This window comes from Macaca mulatta, chromosome 6 (genome assembly GCF_049350105.2).
Source record: "Macaca mulatta isolate MMU2019108-1 chromosome 6, T2T-MMU8v2.0, whole genome shotgun sequence".
Taxonomy (NCBI): domain Eukaryota; kingdom Metazoa; phylum Chordata; class Mammalia; order Primates; family Cercopithecidae; genus Macaca; species Macaca mulatta.
Window position 1 is genome coordinate 122,507,733 of NC_133411.1, and position 22,855 is coordinate 122,530,587.

General features: G+C 35.7%; 1 protein-coding gene across 4 annotated transcripts in view; it reads left to right on the top strand.

Moving 5' to 3' along the window:
* YTHDC2 (YTH N6-methyladenosine RNA binding protein C2) overlaps positions 1 to 22,855 on the top strand; it is an 80,518-nt gene that overhangs the window by 54,286 nt on the left and 3,377 nt on the right. For all 4 annotated transcript variants that reach the window (XM_028849660.2, XM_028849661.2, XM_028849662.2 and 1 more), the window contains 4 exons: positions 11,323 to 11,432; positions 13,149 to 13,441; positions 16,037 to 16,214; positions 21,993 to 22,196. In XM_028849660.2, the coding sequence (XP_028705493.2) occupies positions 11,323 to 11,432; positions 13,149 to 13,441; positions 16,037 to 16,214; positions 21,993 to 22,196 (785 nt within the window). The remainder of the gene's footprint in view (positions 1 to 11,322; positions 11,433 to 13,148; positions 13,442 to 16,036; positions 16,215 to 21,992; positions 22,197 to 22,855) is intronic.

The window sequence follows — 22,855 nt, forward strand, 5'->3', positions numbered from 1 at the left end:
TTTAAATTATGTCACCCAAACTGTTATTTTGTATTTTGTTATTTTCATTACAGAGATATCAAAAATATTTTTAGCATTTTATATTAATGACTGCAAAATAGTGTATCACACAAGTGGCATAATGCAGTTTTTTCCTTTAACTTTTATTTTTAAGTTCAGGGATACATGTGCAAGATGTGCAGGTTTGTTGCATAGGTAAACATGTGCCATGGTGGTTTGCTACACAGATCATGCCATCATGTATCTATCAAGGCCAATGTCCATTAGCTATTCTTCCTGATGTTCTTCCTCCCCACTACCACACACCCCCAGCAGGCCCCAGTGTGTGTTGTTCCCCTCTCTGTGTCCGTATGTTCTCATCATTCAGCTCCCACTTATAAGTAAGAACATGCAGTGTTTGGTTTTTCGTTCCTGCATTAGTTTGCCGAGGATAATGGCTTCCAACTCCATCCATGTCCCTGCAAAGGGCATGATCTCATTCCTTTTTATGGCTGCATAGTATCCCATGGTGTATATGTACCATATTTTCTTTATCTAGCCTATCATTGATGGGCATGTCTTTGCTATTGTGAATGCACTGAACATACAAGTGTACGTGTCTTTATAATAGAATGATTTATATTCCTTTGGGTATTTACCCAGAAATGGTGTTTCTGCCTCTAGGTCTTTGAGGAATCACCCTGCTGTCTCCCACAGTGGTTGAATTAATTTACACTCCCACCAGTAGTGTAAAAGTGTTCCTTTTTCTCCGCAACCGCACCAGCATGTTGTTTTTTGAATTTTTAATAATAACCATTCTGACTGGCATGAGATGGTATCTCATTGTGGTTTTGAATTGCATTTCAGTAATGATCAGTGATGTTGAGCTTTTTTTCATGTTTGTTGGCCACATGTACGTCTTCTTTTGAGAAGTGTCTGTTGATGTCCTTTGCCCACTTTTTAATGGGTTGTTTTTTCTTGTAAATTTGCTTAAGTTCCTTGTAGACTCTGGATATTAGACCTTTGTCAGATGGATAGATTGCAAAAATTTTCTCCCATTCTGTTTCCTATGGTGATAGTTGTTTCTTTTGCTGTGCAGAAACTCTTTAGTTTATTAGATCCCATTTGTCAATTTTTGCTTTTGTTGCAATTGCTTTTGGTGTTTTTGTCTGTGCCTATGCCCTGAATGGTATTGCCTAAATTTTCTTCTAGGGTTTTTATGGTTTAGGGTTTTACATTTAAGTCTTTAATCCATCTTGAGTTAGTTTTTGTAGAAGGTGTTAGGAAGAGGCTCAGTTTCAATTTTCTGCATATAGCTAGCCGGTTCTTTCAGCACCATTTGTTAAATAAGGAGTCCTTTCCTCGTTGCTTGTTTTTGTCAGGTTTGTCGAAGATTAGGTGGTTGTAGGTGTGTGGTCTTATTTCTGAGTTCTCTATTCTGTTCCACTGTTCTGTGTGTGTGTTCTTGTACCAGTACCATGCTGTCTTGGCTAATGTAGCCCTGTAGTATAGTTTGAAGTCAGGTAGTGTGATGCCTCAACTTTGTTCTTTTTGCTTAGGATTATCTTGGCTATATTATCTCTTTTTTTGGTTCCATACGAATTTTGAAATCATTTCTTCTAAGTCTGTGAAGAATGTCAGTGGTAGTATAATGGGAGTAGCATTGAATCTGTAACTTTCTCTGGGCAGTATGGCCATTTTCATGATATTGATTGTTCCTATCCATGAACTTGGAATGTTTTTCCATTTGTTTATGTCCTCTCTGATTTATTTGAGCAGTATATGTAGCTCTCTTTGAAGAGGTCCTTCACTTCCCTTATTAGCTATATTCCTAGGTATTTTATTTTATTTTATATTATTTCATGTTTTTGAGATGGAGTCTTGCTCTGTCACCCAGGCTGGAGTGCAGTGGCACAATCTCAGCTCACTGCAACCTCCACCTCCTGGGTTCAAGCAATTCTCCTGCCTGAGACTCCTGAGTAGCTGGAATTATAGGCACGTGCCACAATGCCTGGCTAATTTCTGTATTTTTACTAGAGACAGGGTTTCACCATGTTGGGCAGGGTGATCTTGAACGCCAGACCTCAAGGTGATCCATCTGCCTGCCTCAGCCTCCTAAAGTGCTGCAAATACAGGCATGAGCTACCATGCTTGGCCTTTTCCTAGGTATTTTATTCTTTTTGTAGCAATTGTGAATGTCAGTTCATTCATGATTTGGCTCTCTGCTTGCCTGTTGTTGGTATATAGGAATGCTAGCAATTTTTGCACATTGATTTTATATCCTGAGACTTTGCTGAAGTTGCTTATCAGCTTAAGAAGCTTTTGGACTGAGACAATGGGTTTTCTAGATGTATGATCATGTCAACTACAAACAAAGATAGTTTGACTTCCTCTTTTCCTATTTAAATATGCTTTCTTTTTTTTGAGATGGAAGCTCACTCTGCCGCCCAGGTTGGAGTGCAGCGGCATGATCTCAGCTCACTGCAACCTCTGCCTTCTGGGTTCAAGTGATTCTCCTGCCTCAGCCTCCGGAGTAGCTGGGATTACAGATGCCTGCCACCACACTCCACTAATGTTTTTTGTATTTTTAGTAGAGATAACATTTCACAATGTTGGCCAGGCAGGTCTCAAACTCCTGACTTCAAGCGATCTGCCACCTTGGCCTCCCAAAGTGCTGGATTATAGGCACGAGCCACTGCACCCACCTGGACTGAATACTCTTTATTTTTTTCTCTGGCCTGATTTCCTTGGCCTGAACTTCCAATCCTGTGTTGAGTAAGAGCGGTGAGAGAGGACATCTTTGTCTTGTGACAGTTTTCAAGGGGAATGCTTCCTGCTTTTGCCCATTCAGTATGATATTGGCTGTGGGTTTGTCATAAATAGCTTTTATTATTTTGAGATATGTTCCTTCACCACCTAGTTTATTGGGAGTTTATAATACGAAGGGATGTTGAACTTTATTGAAGGCCTTTTCTGCATCTATTGAGATGATTATGTGATTTTTGTCTTTAGATTTGTTTATGTGATGAATTACATTTATTGATTTGCATATGTTGAACCATCCTTGCATCCCAGGGATGAAGCCAACTTGATTGTGGTGGACAAGCCTTTAGATGTGCTGCTGTATTTGGTTTGCCCGTATTTTATTGAGAATTTTTGCATTGATATTCATCAGGGATATTGGCCTGAAGTTTTCTTTTTTTGTTGTATCTCTGTCAGGCTTTGGTATCAGGATGATGCTGGTCTTACAGAATGAGTTATGGAGGAGTCCCTCCTTTTCAGTTGTTTGCAATAGTTTCAAAAGAAAGGGTATCAGCTCCTCTTTGTATTTCTGGTAGAATTCAGCTGTAAATCCATCTGGTCGGGCTTTTTTTGGTTGGTAGGCTCTTTATTACTGCCTCAATTTCAGAACTTGTTATTGGTCTATTCAGGGATTCAGCTTCTTTTTGGTTCAGTCTCGGGAGTATGTATGTGTCCAGGAATTTATCTCTTTCTTCTAGATTTTCTAGTTTATTTGCATAGAGGCGTTTATAGTATTCTATGATGGTAGTTTGTATTCCTGTGGGGTCAGTGGTGAGATCCCTTGTATCATTTTTTATTGTATCTATTTTATTCTTCTCTCTTTTCTTCTTTATTAATCTAGCTAGCAGTCTGTTTTATTGATTTTTACAAAGAACCAGCTTTTTGATTTGCTGATTTTTTGGAGGATTTTTCCTGTCTCTATCTCCTTCACTTCTGCTCTGATATTAGTTATTTCATGACTTCTGCTAGCTTGGGTTTGTTTGCTCTTGGTTCTCTAATTTTTTAAATTGAGATGTTAGGTTGTTAACTTGAAATCTTTCTAGCTTTTTGATGTGTTCATTTAGTGCTGTGAAGTTCCCTCTTAACACTGTTTTAACTGTGTCCCAGAGATTGTGGTACATTGTCTCTTTGTTCTCATTAGTTTCAAAGAACTTCTTGATTTCTGCCTTAATTTCATTATTTACCCAAGAGTCATTCAAAAGCAGGTTGTTCAGTTTCCATGTAGTTGTGTGGTTTTGAGTGAATGTCTTAGTCTTGTGTTCTCATTTGATTGTGCTGTGGTCTGATAGACTGTTATGATTTTACTTCTTTTACATTTGCTGAAGAGTGTTTTACTTCCAATTATATGGTCAATTTTAGAGTAAATGCCATGTGGTGATGAGAAGAATGTATATTCTCGTCTTGTTTTTGGGTAGAGAGTTCTGTAGATATCTGTCAGATCCACTTGATCTGAGTTCAGGTCCTGAATATCTTTATTAATTTTCTGTCTTGATAATCTGTCTAATGTTGTCTGTGGGGTGTTAAAGTCTCCCACTATTATTGTATGGGAGTTTAAGTCTCTTTCTAGGTCTCTAAGAACTTGTTTTATGAATCTGGGTGCTCCTGTATTAGGTGCATGTATATTTAGGATCATTAGTTCTCTGTTGAATTGAAGTCTTTACCACTGTGTAATGCCCTTCTTTGATCTTTATTGGTTTAAAGTGTGTTTCATCAGAAACTAGGATTACAACCACTGCCTTTTTCTGTTTTCCATTTGCTTGGTAAATTTTCCTCCTTCCCTTTCTTTTGAGCCTATGTGTGACTTTGCATGTGAGATGGGTCTCTTGAAGACAGCATACCCATGGGTCTTGGCTCTTTATCCAGTTTGCCATTCTGTGCCTTTTAATTGGGGCATTTACCCCGTTTACATTTAAGGTTACTTTTAAGGTTAGGTATTATTATGTGTGAATTTGATTCTGTCATCATGATGCTAGCTGATTATTTTGCAGATTTGTTTATGTGGTTGCTTCATAGTGTTACTGGTCTGTGTACTTCCATGTGTTTTTGTAGTGGCTAGTAATGGTTTTTCCCTTTCATATTTAGTGTTTCCTTCAGGAGCTCTTGCAAGGCAGGCCTGGTGGTGACACATATCCTCAGCATTTGCTTGTCTGAAAGGGATCTTATTTGTCCTTCACTTATAAAGCTTAGTTTGACTGGATATGAAATTCTGGGTTGGAATTCTTTAAGAGTGTTGAATATCGGCCCCCATTCTCTTCTGGCTTGTAAGATTTCCTCAGAGACTACTGTTAGTCTGTTGGGCTTCCCTTTATATGTGACCTGGCCTTTCTCTCTGGCCGCCCTTAACATTTTTTCTTTAATTTAGACCTTGGAGAATCTGATGGTTTTTTGTCTTGGGGTTGATCTTCTCATGGAGTATTATACTAGGGTTCTCTGGATTCCCAGAATTTGAATGTTGGCCTGTCTTGCTAGGTTAGGGAAGTTCTCCTGAATGATATCCTAAAGTATGTTTTCCAACTTGGTTCTATTCTCTGGTATTTTTTGGCTATCCCAGTCAGTTGTAGGTTCAGTCACTCTAAATAATCCCATATTTCTCAGAGGTTTTGTTCATTTGTTTTTCGTTCTTTTTTCTCTATTCTTGTCTGCCTGTCTTATGTCAGAAAGATAGTCTTCAAGCTCTGAGATTCTTTCCTCTGCTTGGTCTATGCTGCTATTGATACTTTTGATTGCATTGTGAAGTTCTCATGTTGTGTTTTTCAGCTCCATCAGGTTGGTTATGTTCTTCTCTAAACTGGCTATTAGCTCCTGTATTGTTTTATCATGATTCTTAGCTTCTTTGCATTGGATTACAACATGTTTCTTTAGCTCAGCGAAGTTTGTTATTACCCACCTTCTGAAGCCTACTTCTGTCATTTCAGCCATCTCAGCCTCAGCCCAGTTCTGTGCCCTTGCTAGAGAGGTATCACAATCATTTGGAGGAGAAGAGGCATTCTGGCTTTTTGAGTTTTCAGCATTTTTGCATTATTTCTCACCTTTGTGGTCTTATCTACTTTTGATCTTTGAGGATGCTGACCTTTGAATGAGGTTTTTGTGGAGTCTTTTCTGTTGATGTTGTTTTTGTTTTCTGTTTGTTTTTCTTTTAGAGTCAGGCCATTGTACCATGGGGCTGGTGTGGTTTGCTGGGGCTCCCCTCTGGACTTCAGTTGCCTCAGTTTTTCCCCATACCTGGAGGTATCACCAGTGAAGTCTGCAAAACAGCAAAGATGGAAGCCAGCTCCTTCTTCTGGAAGTTCTGTCCCAGGGGGTTATTGACCTATTGCTGGCCCGCATACACCTGTAGGAGGTGACTAGAGGCTCCTGTTCTGAGGTCTTACCCAGTCAGGAGGAATGAGATCAGGGACCTGTACAAAGAAGCAGTCTGGCTGTTTTTTGATACAGCAGGTGTGCTGCATTGGTGGGAACCCTTCCTGATCCAGACCGCCCGTATAGCCATCAGGCTGGAGTGGCTGAGTTGACCAAACCACAGAGATGGCAGCCACCCCTCCCCCAGGAACTTGGCCCCATCTCAGACCGACCAACGCACTGCTGTTGGCTGGTGGGGATTCCAAACCAGTAGGTTGTAATTGGTGAGGTGCCATGGAAGTGGATCCCACAAAATGATGCTGCTTGGCTTCCTGGATTCAGCCCCCTTTCTAGGGATATGAACAAACAGATTTCCTGCCTTGCTAGGGATCCCAGGGCCAGAGTATGTAAAACTCCTAGGTTTCTGTGTGTGCCTTGAGTGGCTGCTCTGCTGAGACTCCATACAGATCTGTGGCATGGGCTTACGAAGGGATCCCCTGATTCACAGGTTGCAAAGATTCATGGGAGAAACATGGTTTCCCCGGAGGGGTCGTGTAATCACTCACTGCTTCCCTTGGCTGGGTGTGGGGGTTCCTTTGGCTCTGTGCTGCTCCTGGGTGAGCCGTCGCCTTCACCTACTTTTCTTCATTCTCCATGGGTTGATTTGTATGCCTAGTCAGTCCGAATATGAGAACCTGGATTTCAGTTGAAGGTGCTGAATTCATTGTGCCTTTTCATTCCTCTTTGTGAGTGCTGCAGACTGCAACTGCTTCTAATAAGCCATCTTTGATTGATCCCCTGGCATAACACATTTAAAATGTTCCTTCATAGTTGGACATCTTGATGATTTCAAATTACTTGCTATTTAGTGATTCAGCAAATATTTAGTACCTACTATATGTCAGGTACTGTGCTAGGCATTGAAGGTGTGATAGAGTGTGTCTGTCCTTAGGAATTTAACACAGTAGTGAGGTTAGACAGTAAAAAATAAATTATCTGCATGATACTATTAAGAAAATACAAAGAGGACTGCCTTAGAGGTGACCTACTTGAAGGGAAGCCTAAACAAGTTTTTCTGAGAAGACTTAAATTGAGACCTACAATATGAGAAGAGCCAGCCACATGAAAGAAGCAGAAATGTGCTGCAGGTAGAGAAAGAGGGAAAGCCCCAAGAGTCTGTGCTAGGAAATGATCTAGGAATTGACAGAAAGGCTGTGTGATTGGAGTGCATTGGTCAATGGAAGAGGACAACGATAAGGTTGAAAGGAAAGCATGGACTTGTAGGCCATAGAAATGCGAAGAAAAGGAAGCCATTAAAAGTTAAAGGAATGACATGATGTGATATGTTCCAAAAGGTCATTTTGGCTAAGGGGATAAATTAGAGGAGTAATTACAAGAATAGAAGAGTGGAGGCAGGTAGGAGGCTTTTGCAGTAGTCTTCTAACAGAAGATGATGGCTCAGAGATAGGATAGTGATTGTGGATATGAAGAGAAGTAGATATAAAGTTATTTTGAAGGTACTAGTAACTGCTAGATTGAATGTGGGTAGTAAGGGAAAGGGAGGAGTCAATTCTTAGATTTTGGTTATAGTAGCTTGTCACTCATTTGAGATTCAGAAAACTGCAAAGAGCAAGTTGTGTAGGGGAGAAATTAAGGGTTCTTTTTAGACATGTTAAGTTTGAGATGGCTAAGACATTCTAAGTAAAATTTTTTTTTGAGGAAGCAGTTGGATATGCATTTCTGGAGCTCAGGGAAGATGACTGGGCTAGCAATACAAATTTGGAAGTCATCAGCTTGTAAATGATATTTATAGACATGAGAATGGATTTCCTAAAGAGAATGTATAAATTTGAGTAGCGGAAGAAAGAGTGGTTCAGTGTTGGAGGTAAATCTGTTTCAAGAAGGGAGTGATTAGCTCTATTGAATGTGCTTTGAGAGACCGAGGGCATTAAGTTTGTATGAAGAGAGTAGAAATAGTATGATTGATAATTTATGAGATTATGGGGCATTGCTACATTGACATCTTCATCTGTGTGTCCTTTTGCTTTAATTCATTTAATATTTTCTTTGTGATAAAACTTTTTGAAGTGGGAATTTATAAAAATATAGATACTATTTATGCTTCTTCCTCCATACTCAACCATATTAGCACCATTGAGAGTGAATTTCATGGCAACTATGCCATCATTTGGTGTTGGTTTTAAAGATAAAATATTTAAAGATTCCTTCATTTGCTCTTATTTCTGTCAAAAAGAAATAACTCTCCATGCATTTCTTTATATTTCCCTTTAGTTGAGTTTTTTTTTCATCTTCTGCCTATTTATTTGGTTGATTTGTATGCCTAGTCAGTCTGAATCAGTAAAAACTGATATTTTACTCAAAAATTTGAATGATAGCTTTATAATTTAAAGATATTATTAATATTTTTTCTGTCATGTTCAATTCAATCTGTTATTCATTTTAATGTTACGTATTTTGAGTTCTGGTTTTGATTGCTGTGTATTTAAACTGAATAATCTTTTCCTATACTATTCACTTTCAAAACTGAGAAAATTTCATCCTTCCATTGATGTGATGAGTATTGTTTTTGTTTTCTATAATTTGATTTTTAAGATTTTTTAAACCATGTTGTGTTGATTCTGGCTTAAAACAAAGATCTAAGTTTTTCCAAGCGCTTTCCCCTCATCTGTACAATTTATTAGGTAGTTCTTATATATCCTCCTTTAGAAAGCTTGCATGATTGCATATTAAATTTAATATCTTTTACCTTTTTGTATACTCTGTTCCTTTACATTTCTGCCTTTATATTGCACCTTCTTGTTTAGTATTTTTGTTTAATAAATTCTTATATCTGGTAGTAGAAGCTCTAGCTGTTACTCTTTACTGCCTTTCTGTTATTGAGCTATTGTTTGATAATCTTACCTATTTTTTAAATAATGAATATTCATTAGTCATCTTCTTGTAATCCTTTTGCAAACAACAGTTCTTTTGTGTTTGTTTGTTTTTTTGTTTGAGACAGGGTCTTGGTCTGTCCCTCCAGCTGAAGTACAGTGGTGCAATTACAGCCTATTGCAACCTCTGTCTCCGAGGCTCAAGTGATCCTCCCACCTCAGTCTCCCTAGTAGCTGGGACTAAAGGCACACACCACCATGCCTGGCTAATGTTCATATTTTTGTAGAGATGGGTTTTGCCATGTTGCCCAGGCTGGTCTTGAACTCCTGTGCTCAAACAATCTGCTCACCCCGGCCTCCCAAAGTGTTGGGATTATAGGCGTGAGCCACCACACCTAGGCCTCTTTTTGTGTGTTAATTTAATGTTTCCATCCATGAAATTTAGTATCTTTTATTTAGCCATGCCTTATTTTAAATTTATCTTAAAAATATATATATTTTTTGGTAACTTTTATAAAGGTTGGGGATATTTCCTAAGGTGATTCTTAAGATTCTTTTGTTGCTGTTTTCAGTTGTCATGGTGAATGGATTCTTTTTGTGTAATTTTCTTGCTGAACTTTACAAACATTATTGCAGACATATTTTATGTACCTTGTTACTTTACTAACTCATTAATCCTTTGGATTTTGTATTTATTTAATTATATTACCTTCAGGTGGTAATACTTTCATTTATTACCAAAATGTATTCCTTTAATTTCTTTTTGAAGATATTAGAAAACTGAATTAATGGTCCATTTTGTCTTACTGAATTTTAAAGTTTCAGATTCTAAAGTTATACTATTGGTTATAATGTTAATTTTAATAAAAAGTTCCTTTTAAATAACGGAATAGTGTTTTTTGTGTGTGTGTCTGTGCATGTGTTTGTGTGTTTTTGTTTTTAAGAGACAGGGTTTCACCCTGTCACTCAGGATGGAGTGCAGTGGTGCAGTAGTCATAGCTCACTGTAACCCTGAACTCCAGGGCTCAAGCAATCCTCCCACCTTAGCCTCCTGAGTAGCTGGGACTATAGGCATGAGTCACCAAACCTGGCATAGAAGGTTTTTTTGTTTGTTTGTTTTGTTTTTGTGTGTGTGTTAAAAATTTGTTGAATTTACTAAATAGCATTTGAGCATTTGTTCATATAATCAGAAATTATTTAGTCTATTGATGTGGTATATAGATTTTCTTACAAAACTGTTATTTTGTTCTGAAAATAAACCTTCCTTGGACTAAGTGTGATTTATTACATTGCTGGATATTTTTCTAACATTTTATTTAAAACTTATATTTCTCTTCATTGGTGAGGCTCACCTGTAGGGGTTTGTGTGGTGTGTGTTCATACATGTTCTGGTATGTAGCTTTTAGGTGTTAATCAGGTTTTGACTTAGGTTTAGATTTGTCTCATTAAAGGAATGGTCATTATTTGATTCCATGCAAAATTGAGAGACTTGGTGTTCTGGATTTCTTTGTTGATGTTCTTTAAGGATATCTCTGTTTCTTCCTTAAATATATTTGGGTTCTTCTAATTCCTCTACTTTCAGTTTTAGTAATTTTCCTGTAGAAAATAATAAATTTCTTTGAAGATTTCAAATTTATTATTTATACATACTGTATATTATAGCCTATATCAATTTCGTATTAATTTTATAATACATTCTGTATTAATTTTTATAATATCATTTTCACCTGATTTTGTAGATAGATTTTTGCTTTCTTCTTTATTAAATTTACATAGGGTTATCTATTAATCTTTTCAAAGAACTGGATTATAGTTTTAATTATCATTTTGTCTTTCTAATTCATCTTTTTTTATTTCCTATTTTCTTCTACTATTCTTTGGGTTTTATGCTATTTTTCTTAGATATATTTAGCTGTATACTTTTTCTTTTTAAAACTGACCTGTGACTTTATAAGAGTATTGCTTTGGGCACCTTTCATTGTTCTTGATATGTAGTGTAGTCATTCCTTCCTTGAATTATGTTGTTTCTTTTTCATCCAGTTATTAAAGATTGTGCTTCAAATTTTATATTCTTGTCTTTTTGTTTTGTTGCATCGTGATGAGAGATTATAGTCTTCAAATTGTCTCCTTTTTTTTCCTTTTAAATAAATATTGAGATTTAATATGTGATCTTTTGGCTTTGAAGAACTTCCCGCACAAATTGTTGTATGTCAGGAGGGTTTGTGTATGTGAAGCGTATTTATTCTTCTTAGTGTTTTGCCATAATGTAAGAAGGTAAAAGTGATTTTTTTTTCATTATGTACTTGGACAGTGGATGGCATTCCCAATGACAGTAGTGATAGTGAAATGGAGGACAAAACTACAGCTAATTTGGCAGCCTTGAAACTTGATGAGTGGCTCAATTTCAAACTAGAGCCAGAGGTAAGTTGCTTTCAAGTAGTGTAATACATTTCTTTCATTCAGTTAGTGTGAATTGATATGTAGTATGATAAAAATTTTTCCTTTACTGTTGAGCCCTTAGTATCAGAGAATACAGCTTGTTTTTCAGTTTTCATAGGGACCTCATTCATTCTCTTCTGTATTGGGGTTTATTCCAACAGAGGACTTGGAAAACCTAGTTGTGGCTCATTATTTAAGCAAGGTAATTGTCTTAGTCTGTTGTTGCTGCTATAGTAATTTATAAAGAACAGAAATTTATTTCTCACAGTTCTGAAGGATGTTAAGTCTGAGATCAAGGTGCTGACATTGGGCGAGGGCTGCTTAACCCTGCCTCCTCTAGAGTGGAGGAATACTGTGTCCTCACACGGCGAAAGGCAGAAGGGCAAGAGGGGATGGACTCCCTCCATCAAGCTCTTTTATAAGGATACCTAGTTCCATTTGTGAAGCCAGAGCCCTCATGACTCAATCACCCCTCAAAGGCCAACACCTCCCATTATTATTGCATTGGAGGTTAAGTTTCAACATGAAAATTTGGACAAAAACTTCTAACTATAGCAGTAATCCTTGAATATTTCTGGATATATAAGAAAGTATTGAGTATCGGGTACACAGGAACTCCCTTTATTTTGTATAACTGTGTTTCTGAGAGAAAGATATGATTCCATACTGTTTTCTCTTTTTCATATACTTCTGAATTGGGGGTTTGAGGGAGGAGGAATGTTTCTTTTCAAATTACAAATTTTTGTGACAGAGCCTCCCCTTGATTCTATCTCTACTGACCAAGGTCATTCTCTATACATTTTTGGGAGGCGCCAAGCTGTCAGTAGTTAACACTGGCTAGGTTTACTATTTTAGCATCCATTCATTCATCACTTCAACCTACTACACTCTCACTTCCATTCCCACCAATCCATCACTTCACTGAAACTGTACTTGCCAAGGTCAACTGTGTCCTTCTGTTATCAAAGTCAGTCTACTGTCCTGAATAAATGTGACCTCTCTATATTATTTATCACTATTGTCCATATCCTCCTTTTTGTACTCCTGCCCTTCACCAGTTTTCTTCCTTACTCCTGCCCCAAATTCTTTGTCACTAGTTACTGTAACATTAATCTTTCTTAATTCTTTCTCTGTAGTCAGTCCTTCTTAGTTGTTTCACAGACCCCACTGTATGTGTTTGTGCCTTAAATTTTAAGTTGTCTAGCACTTTGTGGCTTACTCTTATCTTCTTACTCCCTCTGTACAGTCCCCGGGGACTTTACCTCTATGTGTATATTTTGCAATAATTTAGGAACTGGTGACTTTCAAGTTTAGAGCTGTATCTTAGACCTTTCTATGAATCCAGCTGCCTTCAGGACATGATCATTTGGATGTTCTACAGGCACTAAAATAACACTATGAACTACATATATTTTTATTTACCCTGCTGCTACTTTTCCAGTATTAATCACACTCTACCACAACTATTGTTTACTGTTTTTCTTATTAGACTATTTAATTTGATTTTGTGTCTTAGTGCCTAAAATATAATAAATAAATTTTATTTCATTCACCCATTAAAAATAATGAAATTGTTAGTAAATTATATGAAATGTGAAATATGTTTATTGGAAACAGTTGCAAACTAATGGAAACTAATCAAACAGGTATTTTGCATATGTGATATTCATTTGCTTATATCTATTTGAACTATTACAGGCAGCTAGTTTATTGCTGCAGCTCAGACAGAAGTGGCATAGCTTATTTTTACGCCGAATGAGAGCTCCATCTAAACCTTGGTCTCAAGTTGATGAAGCTACCATAAGAGCAATTATAGCTGTTTTAAGCACTGAAGAACAGTCTGCAGGTTTACAACAACCATCTGGGATTGGTCAAAGGCCAAGGCCTATGTCTTCAGAAGAGCTTCCTTTGGCCTCTTCTTGGAGGTCAAATAATAGTAGGAAAAGTTCAGCAGATACTGAATTTTCTGATGAGTGTACTACTGCAGAAAGGTAAATTTATGACATTTTACCAAAATGGGTCACTTTTTCTTCAGGAAAATGAATTATTTATCTTAGAATCGTGTGCTTTTATAATATTTAAAAATTACTTTTTTATAATCTAAGATCCATGAAAATGTAGCAATAAAGTGGAAAGAGTTTTCTACTTGTCCAACTTAATTCTTCTAAGTATTGTTAATATGAATTTTAAACTATTGGTATCTGTCAGTTATTTAATAAGGCAACTCTTTGTCAGGAAAAGATCAAAATATCTAATTTCTAGAATTGGGTCTCTCAAAAATATATAGGTATTTTAAGATTATATATTTTACTTGATATATGTGAAGTAACATTTTACCTAGATACTCTGAGCCGTACTGGCTATGGCCATTTAGAAGAACAACCTCCTTATAAGCCTTATCTAGATATCAGTACTGCTGACTAGCATTCCTATAGAAAAGTACTTCAGTCAGTGACACATGCAATGCCAGTTCTTGGTGTGAGGGATCTAAAAGTGTACAAAAGAGATAAGATCTCCTCCAGAGGATTTACATTTGATTGAGGGGAGGCATATAGTAAGTAAACAAATTTACTGTCATATGACAACATTTCTGTTATAATTTAGCCAAATTCTTCTTTTGTTCTTTTGCAATTAAATGTGGTGGTGTTTTTGTTTATGAATATTAATGAGACACCTCATACTGAATTATTTATGTAAAAAATATATTCCAGTAATATGATAGTGGTTACAATAAATCATTGGCCATGATTCAGAAGTGTTTCTGGTTATAAAAACATTTGTTAGAATCAAATTTATTTTATATCAGGTTTTCACCTTGTTGAAATTCATAACAAAAAACATTCTTGGCTATGAGGCTAGTTTTGGCAATACTGTAGAAAAGTCTCTATAATAAGAATTTGATTTTATAGTTAAACTGAAAATAGAAACAATGGAAACATAAAAAATACATAATGCTTACTGTTTTTCAAGGATCAGGTGGGGTTTTTAGTACTTTTTTTTTATCAGATTTTTGCATATTTGAATGAAATATAAAGGCTTAATATCATTTAAGACTTTAATTAAAGAGGAATAAAACATTGGTTTCCATGTTCTTCAGATACTACATTTTAGTAGTAATTTAACCAGTTTCCTAGGAAAGCTTGTAAAATGCATGCCTGAACCTTTCTTTCTGGTCTAGACCCTGCTGAGAAAAAGGGAGACTAAAAAGTACATTTTTTTACTTAGATACTCCCCAATACTCCCCACTTTTTGAAAATATTGTTCTAGAATTTTATTGAGCATTAGTTATTTAGAATGTGGGAATATATTTCCATAGGAATTATTCTGTGGTAGAGTTATTCCTAAACCAGTCTATGAAAAATTCTGTTAGATTCAAGAAACATGACATACTAATATATAATGCATGAGTGTTCCTTGTATGCTGATGCAAATGAATCAATAATTTGAGACAATTGAGGAAATTATTATTTTATTGGGATTGGTAACCACTTTGGTTATGTAGGGACAATGCACCCCATTTTAACAGATGCATTTTTAAATATGGAAGGATAAAATGACATGATGTGTGGAATTTACTTTTAAATATGTAAGCCAAAACAGAAAAGAAGCAAGAAAGAAAAAACAAAATAATGTTAGGTAAATCAAGTCGGTGAAATGTTCAAGAAACTAGGTCAGTGGTACTGTGAGATGTCGTACATTCTGGATTTGTCTCTGCTTTTTTCCTGGCACTATGTATTTCTATACCCTATGTATCTTTTATTTTTTATTTATTTTTATGTTTTATTTTTTGAGACAGTCTCTCTTTGTCACCCAGGCTGGAGTGCAGTGGCGCGATCTCAGCTCACTGTAACCTCCGCCTCCTGGGTTCAAGCAATTCTCCTGCCTCAGTCTTCTGAGTAGCTGGACTTGCAGATGCACGCCACCACGCCCGGCTAATTTTTGTGTTTTTAGTAGAGGTGGGGTTTCACCATGTTAGTCAGACTGGTCTCGAACTCCTGACCTCATGATCTGCCCACCTCAGCCTCCCAAAGTGCTGGGATTACAAGCGCAAGCCACTGCGCCCGGACTCCATACCCTATGTATCTTATGTAAGCTGGTGGTTAGCTCTCAGGGCTTGATTGCATCCAATGTTTTAACAATAATATTTTATAGGTGGTGTTGTGAACTTTATATTGCAATACATCAGGAAGCACTTAATGTCTGATTGTCCCAGAAAGACTCGTACTTTAAGAAAAATTATGAAATTCCTGACTGCCATGTTTGTGGCATTTATTCATAGAATTTTAGAATAGAAAAATCTTGGAGTTTAGATGTAATCCTTTTATTTAACAGATAAGGAAATTAAAGCTCCGATAAGTTAAGAGGCTTGCCCAGGATCTCATACCTAGTTAGGCGTAAATTTAGAGCTGTCATAGACATCTGTATTTCCTGACCTTAGTGTTTTTAAATAATATTCCATAAATCATAAGATCATTGGGACTTTGAATTAAAATGGCATCTGCTTTGTATTATAAACTTATACATAACTGATCTTTGTATTACGAACTTATATATAACTGATCTTTGCTTCCTCCTTCTTGCTCAAGAATACTGATGAAATCTCCATCTCCAGCATTACACCCACCTCAGAAGTACAAAGATAGAGGAATTTTACATCCTAAACGAGGCACCGAGGACCGATCCGATCAGTCTTCTGTGAAATCTACAGACAGCAGTAGTTACCCAAGTCCTTGTGCTAGTCCTTCTCCTCCATCCTCAGGAAAGGTAGAGTATCTGAAAGAAAATGTAGTAAGGAACAGATTTGTAGCACATGTAATGCTAAGTAAATAAAATTGTAAAACAATTAGAGTACTTTTCTAATTGTGGCCTCTTTTCTAGATGTAAATTGAAGCTAGCAAACTTGATACACTTTGAGTAAATGTAAAATTTTTCCTGCATGGCAAATATTTCTAGTTATTACCATCTTGGGGTATTTTAGAATGCTTTAAAACTATAGATCATTCACTACTGGCATGTAGTTAGGCTGTTTATTATTTGTTTCCTATTTGTTTCGAACCTTTTTTTTTTGAAATGGGGTCTCACTCTTTTACCCAGGCCGGAGTGTTGTGGTACAATCATATCCACTGCAGCCTTGAACTCCTGGGCTCAAGTGATCTTCACACCTCAGCTTTTGAGTAACTGGGACCACAGGTGCATGCCACCATGCCCAGCTGATTAAAGAAAAATTCTTTTTTTATAGATGGGGATCTCCCTTTGTTGCCTAGGTTGGCCTCAAACTCCTGGGCTCAAGTGATCCTCCCATCTCAGCCTCCGAGTGGCAGGGATTACAGGTGTGAGCCACCATGCCCAGCCCTTTAGAAACTTTTTTGCTAAAATAAATAACAAAAAGATTAATTTAACTTTGGTTCATAATTTCAGAATCGAAAACAGTGGTTTCTGTCTGTTGTTAATTGATTTCTACAGTGGTTATATTTAAAAAACAAGATGGGATAGGGTTAGGAAGGTAGGAAATGTTGATATGGAATTGAAAACTGTACCTTTAAAAAAACTTGTAATAAGAATAATTTCAAATGTTCATTATGTGATTACTTTTACTTTCCTGTTTTAGTAGCTGAGTAGGTATTTGATTAGAGGTTATTTAGCTGCATATTGTATTTTGATGAATGTGTCTATTGAAATACTCTTTGTTAAATAAGAGGAAAATAAATGTTTTTGTAGATTTGCATTCTTAGGTTTTGAAGTTTTTTGGTTTATTTATACACCTTTATTAAGGTGTAATTTACAATAAAATTCACCAGTTTAAACTGTATAATTTAATGAATTTTGACAAATGTAAACAATCATGTAACTATACCACGATCATCTACATATTTCCATCACCCCTACTCCCTGGTAACCCATTGTTCTGCTCTTTGTCCCTTGAGTTTTGCCTTTTCTGGAATTTCCTGTAAATGGAATCATATATATGTAACGTTTTGTGTCTGGCTTATTTCACTTAATAGAATCCTTTTGAAATTCTATTAAGTGAAATAGGCCAGACACAAAATGCTACATACATAAGATTGAATGTATCAACAATCTATCCATATTGTTGAGTATATTATTAGTTTATCTTATTGCTGAGTAGTATTCCATTTCTAGATAGACTGGTTTGTTTTTCCATTCATCAGTTGATGGACATTTGGGTTGTTTGCACTTTTTGGCTGTTATGAATAAAGTTGCTAACATTGTACTAACTGGTACTAACATTCAAGTTAAATCTTCGTGTCTAAATATGTTTTCTATTCTTTGGCAAATCCCTAGGATTAGTATTGTTTGAGTTGTTTGATAAATGTATATTTAGCTTTACAAGAAACTGTCCAACTGTTTTCCAAAATGACAGTACTATGTTGCATTTCCTTTAACAATCTTTAAGAATTCCATTTGTTCCATATTCTTGACAGCATTTGGCATTATTAGCCTTTGTAATTTTAGCCATTCCAGTTGGGTATGTAGTAATAGGCCATTATAGTTTTAATTTGTATTTTCCCAGTTACTAATGATGTTGAGCATCTTTTCATGTGCTTATTAGCCATTGTGTATCATCTTTGTGAAATGTTCAAATTTTAGTTCACTTTTTGTTGTTAATTTTTGGTGATTTGTCATCTTTCACTGAGTTGTAAAAGTTTTCTGTATATTCTGGGTACAAGGCTTAATTATTATATGTTTTGCATATGTTTTCTAACAATATGTGTTAGATATGTTGTTTTTCCATTTCCTTAACAGTGTCTTTTGAAGAGCAAATGTTTTTCATTTTGATGGAGTCCATTTCATCAACTTTTTCTATTATGATTCGTATTTTTTGTGTACTAAGAAATTTTGTGTACCAAACCCAAGATCATAATTTTCTCCTGTGTTTTCTTTTAGAAGTTTTATAGTTGGCAATCTTTTGCTTATACAATTTTTCCAGTACCATTTGTTAAAAACCATTTTTTTTTCCATTGAGTTACTTTGACACCTTTGTCAAAAATCAACTGGCCATAAATATGTGGTCTACTTATTGGACTCTTTAGTTTCATTAATATCTCTCTCTCTCCCCCCCCTTTATATATGATATATATTAATATATTTATATACTATGTATTTATATATTAATATATTGTATATAATAGTATATAATATATAGTATATTTATATATGATATTTTATATATTTGCCAGTGGTACACTGACATTATTTTAGTGGCTTTATAGTAAGTCTTGAAATCAGTTAATCCTTTACCTTCAATCAATTGTCCTTCAACTTTGTTTATCTTCTTCAATATTGTTTTGGCTGTTCCAGGTCCTTTGTACTTTCGTATAAACTTTAAAGTCAGCTCATCAGTTTCTACAGAAAAATATTTTGGTATTTTGAGTGGAATTGCATTGAATCTATAGATCAATTTGAAAAAAATCAACAATTAACACTTTTTAGTCTTCTAATCCATAAGCATAGTATATCTGTTCATTATTTGGATAGTCTTTAATTTCCCTCAACAATGTTTGATAAATATCAGAGTACAAGTATTACACATTTTTTGTTAAATTTATCCCTAAGTATTTAATGTTTTTGATACTGTTTTTTAGAATTTTAATTGGAGGTGTTCATTGCTAGTATATACAAATACATTTGATATTTATATATTTGCCTGAATCTTATGACCTTACTTCATTTATTAATTCTATTAGCTTTTTATACCATCTGATAATAAAGATAGTTTTACTTTTTTTCCTTTTCAATCTGATTGCTGTTTCTTTTTTACCTTATCTCTCTGGCCAGAGCCTCCAGTAAAATGCTGTCCAGTGTTGAGAGCCACATATCTTTGCCTTGATCTTAGGAGGAAAGCATTTTTTGTCTATTAGTATGGTGAATTCCTTGCTTGATTTTCTTATGTTTATATCTCACTTGGTCATGGTGTTATCTTTATATATTGCTGGATTTGATTTTGTTAAATGAGGGATCTTTGTTCATGAGGGGTATTATTCTGTAGTTCTTTTTTGTTATGTATCTTTGTATGGTTTTGATGTCAGAGTAATGCTGGCCTCATAAGATTAGTTGGGAAGTGTTTGTCCCACTTCAGTATTTTAGAAGAGATATGTAGAATTGGTATTATTTCTTCCTTGAATATTTGATAGAATTCACTAATGAAGCCATTTATTTATTTATTTTTATTTTTTATTTTTTGAGACAGTCTCACTCTGTCACCCAGGCTGGAGTGCAGTGGCGCAATCTCGGCTCACTGCAAGCTCCACCTCCTGGGTTCACGCCATTCTCCTGCCTCAGCCTCCTGAGTAACTGGGATTACAGGCATGTGCCACCATGCCTGGCTAATTTTTTGTATTTTTTAGTAGAGACAGGGTTTCACCATGTTGGTCAGGCTGGTCTCGAACTCTTGATCTCAAGTGATCCGCCCTCCTCAGCCTCCCAAAGTGCTGGGATTGCAAGCGTGAGCCACAGCGCCTGGCCAACAGTGTTCTTTTATTTTATACTTTACTCCTTTGTGTTACTGTTTTCATACATTTTGTTTTTATATAAATGCTATAATGTATTATTTTTACTTTAGTCAATTATCTTTTACGAAGATTTCAAAGCCAGAAAAATATATTTTTATATTTATTATTTACTAATCTCGTGCTCATTATTCTTTTGTGTTAATACGAATGTGCACTTTGTATTATTTACTACTGCCTGATAAACCTCCTTTCTGGGGCTCTGGATACACAGATAGAAGACCATTGCATATGGTTCAACAGGTCACCAATGTTCTCTTCATTTTTTTCAGTCATTTTTGGTGTCTAATCTGGTGTTCTTTCCTTCTCATGTGTTTTCAAAGGCTGTATTTTCATCTCTAGAAGTTCCTTTTGCGTCTTTTAAAAATTTTAAAAATATATATACACACACACATATATATATGTATATATATCTTCTGGCTGGGCTTGGTTTATGTCTGTAATCTCAATGGTTTGGGAGGCCAGGTTGGGATGATAGCTTGAGGCCAGGAGTTTGAGAACAATCTGGGCAACATAGGAAGACCCCAACATCTCTACAAAAGAATAAAAAAACTAGTTGGGCATGGTGATGGGCCACCTGTATTGCTAGCTTCTGGGGAGGCTGAGGCAGGAGGATCACGTGAACCCAGGAATTTGAAGTTATAGTGAGCTATGATTGTGCCATTCCAGCCTGGATGACAGAGTGAGACTCTGTCTCCCTAAAAAAAACTAAGTAAATAATATCTTCCATTTCTCCTCTCATTATGTTCAAGTTTTCCTCTACTTTCTTGAACATAATGAATGTTTTTATAACAGATGCTTTAACATTCTTGTCTCCTAACTACATCAACTCTGTCATCTCCAAGACTGTTTCTGTTTATTACTTTTGGCATTTTTTTTCTTTTACTTTTGTTTCTGTTTTGTCTTCTTGTTATCCAGTGCTTTGTGGAGAAAATATAAGAGTACAAATTTTATATTCCATATGCACATGGGAAACGGGTTCAGATTTGTAAAGAGCTAATAAAAATCTACTTGTAGATGTGTCTGATTGCTCATTGCAATCAGAGTCTCAAGATGACAACAGTATTTAACTTCTCTTTGGCCTTCATTATGTAAATAACAACCTTTGTATATTCTCCTGTTTTGTGTTTCTTGTAATTTTGTTGGGCAGCTAGGTTTTTGTATATTCCCTTCAATAGGGTGAGACTTTGTTCTAATTCACAGTTTAGTTGCAATCAGTTGAATCCTTTTGAAGTTTGCTTTTAAGTAATGTTAGGGTTGGGCCAGAGCAGTCTTTATTCTGTTACTAATTTAGTTCCAATACTAAGGTATCGCCCTTCTGTGGGCCAGTACCATATGTATTACAGGTTCTATCTCTTCCGGCTGAAGATAACATGAAATATTCCCAGCCATGTGTGAGCTCTAGGAATTGTTTGGTCTACTTGTTTTCCTTTGGATCTTCCCCTAGCCTTGGGTTATTTATCTTTTTTCTCACTCATGTTCAGGTCAGCACTTAGCCAAAAACTTGTGGGAACCCCTCTGCATTTTCTTTGGAGCTCTCTTTATGTGCAGCTCCTTTCTATCTAACATAGTACATTGCCATGCACAGTAGCCACTTCGGTCTCTGAACTCCAGTTTCTTTCTGCACAACTTAATGAGACCACTGGACTGTTTTTCTTTGTCCTCTGAAAACTGCCTCCAGGCAGTAAGCTGGAGAAGTATTTATTTTGTTTTTGGATTTTGAAAGTATATTAAAACATTTCCTGAAAGTATATTTGAGGTATAAACCAAAGTTGGTACTCCAGGATCCTTTGTTGATAAGGGATTTTGAATGCTGTGAAAATGAGTACTTGTTTTTAGCTAACTTTATTTTGGTTGAGTCTTGTATAGGTTTCAGACATGATAGAGCTATTTGCATTTGTTGAATATATGGTAAAATATTTTGGCTTGTATGTTTATGAAGATGTTATTTAATGGAGCCTATTGGTTTTGAAAGATCAGATTACCTTTCAAGAACTTATGTATTCTTTTATAGGGATCAAAATCTCCTTCACCAAGACCAAACATGCCTGTTCGATACTTCATAATGAAGAGTAGCAATTTGAGAAACCTTGAAATTTCTCAACAGAAGGGTATCTGGTCTACAACTCCTAGTAACGAACGGAAGCTAAATCGAGCCTTTTGGGAAAGCAGCATGGTTTACTTGGTATTTTCTGTTCAAGGATCTGGACATTTCCAGGTGAGCCACCCTGAATCAGTAAAATGGGGTTGTTCTGGCTATAGGTTAAATCTTAGAGATTTTTAGAAAAACAGCTGGCTTTTCATTTCATCAGAATGCAAGAATGTCTTTTGCTTGATTGAGAGTGAGGGATATATTGCATCTCTTTAGAGGATGATAGAACTGAAATCCTCTTTGTTTTTGCCTTGTCTTACCAGAGTCTTTCCAGATAAACTATGTTTCCTTCTGAAGACAACTTTAGATTTACTAATTCTCAGGTGGATTCAAAGTAATGAGAAGCTTGACCTTTTGGTAAAATATTTATTTAAATAGGCCAAGGAAGTTAGTATTGACAATCAATAAACTAAGTATGTTTCTTAACCATCACCCATCTTGACTTAATGTATACCTGAATTTATAAAATAATACATTTATTATTTGATGTTTGTTATAATTTTTGGAAATGAAAGCCTAGAAGTTAACTTGTATCCATTTATCATGGAATAAATATGGACTTAGAACTGTTGCTGTTTTATTTAGAAATTATTATTGATATTTGAAATTGTTAGGAGGCTAGAACTGTTTTTTTCTCTAAAATTTGCTAAGAGAGCTTTCAATGAAAAATTTAATAAGTAGCTTATTTTTTGTTTTTGTTAGGTTTCTGTTATTTTAATATTATA